The sequence below is a fragment of the Octopus bimaculoides genome, chromosome 1, assembly GCF_001194135.2.
Source record: "Octopus bimaculoides isolate UCB-OBI-ISO-001 chromosome 1, ASM119413v2, whole genome shotgun sequence".
NCBI classification, from domain to species: Eukaryota; Metazoa; Mollusca; class Cephalopoda; order Octopoda; family Octopodidae; genus Octopus; species Octopus bimaculoides.
The window spans coordinates 95835930-95841243 of record NC_068981.1 but is presented as its reverse complement, the minus strand read 5'-3'; the positions used below and the strand labels follow the sequence as shown (position 1 = coordinate 95841243).

The following is a 5314-nucleotide window of genomic DNA, read 5'->3' as shown; positions in this document are numbered from 1 at the left end:
ATATATATATATATATATATATATATATATATATATATATATACACATATACGTGTGTGTCTGTGTGCGCACGCATGTGTGTTTGTGTGTGTGTATTAAAATTACTTGCTGTCCTAGACCTCTTTCCAGTTATACAACACATGCACTGAAGTGAAACAACATTACATATGCCTTCATAGGAGAGAGTCCAGACTGACTGCTGCATTTAATATTCTCTTACCAGTCTATATTTCTTTGTACATTAGAATACATGAAGTGAATATATCCAGGTGACCAAAGCATAACAGACAACTATTCACAGAACAATACAACCATTTACAGAACAATACAACCATTTACATATTTATGTAACCATTTGAAATAAATACTTACCCAGTGTGTTAATATATAGTGTAATGTGTTGTATATCTAAAATAAAAACATTCCAAAGTGCCAAACTTCAAACTGTGACAACATAATGCAATACCATTCCTGGGAAAAGCTGGTGACACAAACAGTATAGCGGTGCATTGTGATGGTGTGAAAATCCATGATTTGGACATTTTACATGTTCTAGGCTGACCAACACAGTTCACTGAACATAAATTAAAAGTTTTACCCTTTTTTTTTTTTTTCTTTTTTGGTTTAGGGAGAAGTCTCCTGCCAGACTTCTTGTTGGGTATTGTAGAAGCTGGTTTTGGTTTAGCAGCTATCTCATTAGCCTCCTCCTCCTCCTCCTCCTCATTGGCTTTCGAAGGTTGTCGCACTTGAACAATAATCATCAGACACATTAAACTAAAGTGTGCAGTGAGAAGATATTGCTGCTGCATATGAGGAAATAGTTTATGAACAATAGTGCATGTGTGTATGTGTATGTGTGCCTATCTGTGTGTACGTGAGTGTAACTGTGTGTGTGTGTAATGCATATAAATGTGTGTGTGCATCTTTTGTTGATATATTTTAACAAAAATATGTAACTACTGGTGAGAAGAGAAAACAATGAACCATTTAAAAATAACCGTGTGTGATATCTGCTCCACCTGAGCAGACAATCCCTTATCTGATATCAGCTCCACCCGCACAGACAATCCCTTATCACTCTCACTTTTAGAAATGAAGTGAACCTATGATGCTTTGGTTCACCAAATGCAATTAAAATAAATTAGAAATAAGTCATTATCATTTTAATGTCCACTTTTTCATGTTTGTATAGGTAAGATAAAGTTCAATGAGGCAGATTTTTCAAACTTCAACTATGATCTTCTATGACAAATTGAATCAAAACCAATATGAAAACTGGGTGTGATTCAATCAACTTAGTTTCTAACAATAGACATATCTGAATGTTTCCTAAGGAATTAGAACTTGCGATATGTGAATAAAAGTAAACTGCTATGTTATGCAATTGAACAACTTCAAAAAACACTCCATTTTTATTTCATCCTTTGTTCTTTAGTCTGGGGGCCACCTGTGAGAATTATTATCATCAATCATTTGTAAGACCCAAGAGATATAATCTATCGACTGTTTAAGCTACATTAAAGTTGTATTACCATCAGATGTGGATATAACATGCATACAGTTAAATATCTTAACGGACACATAACAGGGTAGTATAGCAGACAATGATTAACAAAAGTTTAGCTGTCGTTTTTGCAGGTTTTAATGCTGAATACAGGACACGGTGCTTATTTTTGTTACAAATAGATGAAAATGTCTGTCTTATTGGTACAAATATAAAGTATATTGCAAGATTTAAACTGATGGCCTTTCATTTGATATTTCCACAGTGAAAATGTTTTTATTGATAGCCTTATAAAGGAGGAGTTTATGCCTGTTTCTTATACATCAAACAATGAAGATAAACCTTTTCTTTAGTTGGAACACATTTCTATTCTAAGTCAACAGTCATCTTAAAATCCATCTTGGAGCATTCAAGCTTAACTTTAAAAGAGAGTCAAATTAAGCATCCTGCCTTTCAATAGCTTCCCCTCTCTTATTGTCTATGGATCTCAGAGGTATGATTGGCCAAATTGACTTAGACATGAATTGAACCATGGAACTATAGGCTCTAAATTTTCTGCCAATATCACTGACAAAATTATCATCTCTGAGTAAACCCAATTATACAAAAAGTATTTCTGATTTGACACAAGTGAATCAACAAGGATATGAATATAGGATATTGTCTGTAATATCAATATTGCAAAAGAAAACAGTGTTATTATAATATTTCAAATTTTGGCACAAGACCAGCAATTTCAGGGGAGAGTATAAGTTGATTACATCAACTCTAATGCTCAACTGGAACTTATTTTATTGCCCCTGAAAGGATAAAAAGCAAAGCCAACCTTGGCAGAATTTGGATTCAGAACTTAATGACAAGCATAATGTTGCTAAGCATTTTGCCTGGTGTGCTAACGATTCTCCCAGTTTGCCACCTTAGTGGTAATATAATATTGAGGTTTTTAAAATTATTTAACTAACCTTTGATGTTTTTCTCAAGCACATTATTAATGACAGGGTCAATATATTCATCAACATCTTGGAAAAGGAAAGGAAAACCATATTTGATAGCCATTTCTAACTGCTTCAGGAAATCTGAATCATTGAAAGTGCACACCTGATGGAGGATAATATAGTAATGCAGTGAGTACAACTTTGAAAACAGGTGGAAATGAAACAATTAGATAAATTATTAAAAAACAAGTGATGATATATGAAATGGAATTATTATTGTGTGTTTTTTTTTTTCTGTTAGAGTAAATTATATTAACAATTAAATATAACATTGAACTTAACCATAAAATTTAAGTCCAATAGAAACTCTTACTTTGAGGTTTTTCCCTTCTTCCTTTTTCTTGATCCAGTTAAGGGCCTGCTGCTGTGGGTCAATACATAATGGGAAACGACTCGACCGTGTTGTTAATATACCATTCTGAATGGATAGTTCATCTGGTGGAAGGCCTTCTGATGTCCAACTGGCCAAAAGAAAACATGTCTGGTAAACACACTTCTCATAAACTTTCCCATTGCTTACTATCTTCATCATTGCAATCATTTTAGTGACTAGTGTTTGTAAAAGGACCAGTATACATTGATCAATCTCTGTCTTTTATGAGTTTACAACTAAAACTTGCAATTTTAAGAGTCAATAAAACTACCACATCCCAAAGATTTCTAGTTCCTAAGTTAGTGGGAAACTTTTATGCAGTCAACAGACAGTCAAACTGCTCAAAGCCAACCTAATCCTTTTCAATAAAATCTCTGTAAGGAGAATAACAAAAGTTCTATTAAAATGCCAGCAATAAGAGGATTGGGCAAGGTTGGAAATACTAAGAGAATGTTTTGGATGATTGGTATGATCATTTGTTTCTTAGACTTGATCATGTTCTCTTCGTTTCTTAGACTTGATCATGTTCTCTTGTAATCCCTTTTTAAATATTCATTCATATTTATGGCTCTAACGTCTAGAGTAACAACTAGATTAGTTCTTCACTAAAAGCAGGTGACCAGTAAACAGATACTTACCAGGACACCCATGTAGTGACATAGATGTCACTACATGGGTTTTTTAAAAAAAACAGTAAATAAAGATCACAGGGGAACATCTTTGAGTATATACCTGCTTTTACATGCAAGTGTTTGTCAGACAGGTCTGTAATACAATATTAGAGTAATTCAACTTCAATTTCACATTATTTCATCTGTACTCTTCAAAGTTCTAAAGCTATCTTCTGCCATCTACTTGTAAGACTTTTCACCCAGTAAACATCTACTTTAACATTTAATGTTCAAGCTAGTATAATCTTACATATATACATCCTCTAATACCTTTAAAATCACTTTTTCAAGTCACTTAATCTGTCTAGTCCATAAACAGATGATCATACTCAACTTGTTTCTTTATATTTACTTCACATCACCAACATTTACTCTTGAACTTTCACTGCATCATACAGTATCATACATCTTTTACATACTTCACAGCCCATCTTCCATACACAAACAAGCATATAATTAGTAAAGAATGTAATAGTTCAGTGAGTTTCTTTCATCTAAATCTAATCTTAGCTACTATGGAACCAATAACTTCATCTCAACACCATATATGTAATTAAGGAAGCAAATTTTATCATGTTTCCAGCAAGATATCTGAGAAATGTATAATTTTACAGCATTATTATTTATAGTACTAGCTATACCAGGGTACTGTAAGTCCTAATTTCAGACAAGACTCCCAAAGACCAATCATACTTCTAGTGTACCAATTATTTTCACTTGCTGCATTGTATTGAAGCCATTTCAGTTTGGTGTTATGTGAGACTTTGGGAAAAAACTACTTACCGACTAATTTCTACATCAGTCGTAAGAATATCTTCAAGTTTGTATGGAGTACTGAGTGGAACATTTCTTCTGATCAAATCATTCAGCCACTCCTTATAAATCAGTTCGGTGCGATATTCCCAGCTGAAGGCACCTACATAGCTGAGAAATCCAGCTGCCAGCAAGCAATCCCCCAAAAGACGAATACCTTTCTCGTTTAGCTGCTCCAAATCCTTTACCCACCTAACAAATACAAAATAAAGAAGTCATTCACAAATAAAATAAACATCAAAGGCACAGGTTTGGTTGCATCATTAAGAAGCTTGCTTCCCAATAATATGGTCTTGAGCTTAAATCTCATTGTGTGGCACCTTCTACCACAGTCCTAGTTTAACCAAAGCTTTGTGAGTATATTTAGTAGAGAGAAACTAAAAGAATCCTGTTGTGTATGTGTATATATATATATAAAAGTAAACACTTCTTTTGGTCATGAATGACCATGGGGCTGCACCTAGAAAATTACCCTCTGAGGCACAAGTCCAGGCAAAGTTGTTTATGGGAGACCAGCAGTCACTTATGTGTACCAGCCTCCCCTCTACATGCTACTGATGTTATCCAAGGCAAAGGCAAAGGCCGATACAGCGTGGCACCAGTGACATCACAACTCATTTCTACAGCTGACTGAACTGGAGCAACATGAAATAAAGAGTCTTTCTCAAGAACACAACAAGCAGTTTGATCCGGGAATCAAACTCACTGCCTCATGATTGTGAGCCCGATGCTCTAACCACTGAGCTATGTGCCTTCACACACACACACACACACATATATAAGTGCAAGCATGGCTGTTTGGCAAGAAGCTTGCTTCCCAACCACATGGTCCTGGGTTCAGTCCCACTACCACTATGTAGCACCTTGGGCAAGTATCTTCTAATATAGCTTCAGGCTGACCAAAGCCTTGTGAGTGGATTTGGTGGACAGAAACTGGAAGAAGCCTATCATATATATA

General features: G+C 34.8%; 1 protein-coding gene across 2 annotated transcripts in view; it reads right to left on the bottom strand.

Annotated features, from left to right (window-relative positions):
* LOC106876022 (dynein axonemal heavy chain 10) overlaps positions 1-5314 on the bottom strand; it is a 187264-nt gene that overhangs the window by 53088 nt on the left and 128862 nt on the right. For both annotated transcript variants that reach the window (XM_052968399.1, XM_014924396.2), the window contains exons 56-58: positions 4327-4548; positions 2813-2960; positions 2467-2602 (exon numbers count right to left, since the gene is read on the bottom strand). In XM_052968399.1, coding sequence (XP_052824359.1) covers positions 2467-2602; positions 2813-2960; positions 4327-4548 — 506 coding nt within the window. The remainder of the gene's footprint in view (positions 1-2466; positions 2603-2812; positions 2961-4326; positions 4549-5314) is intronic.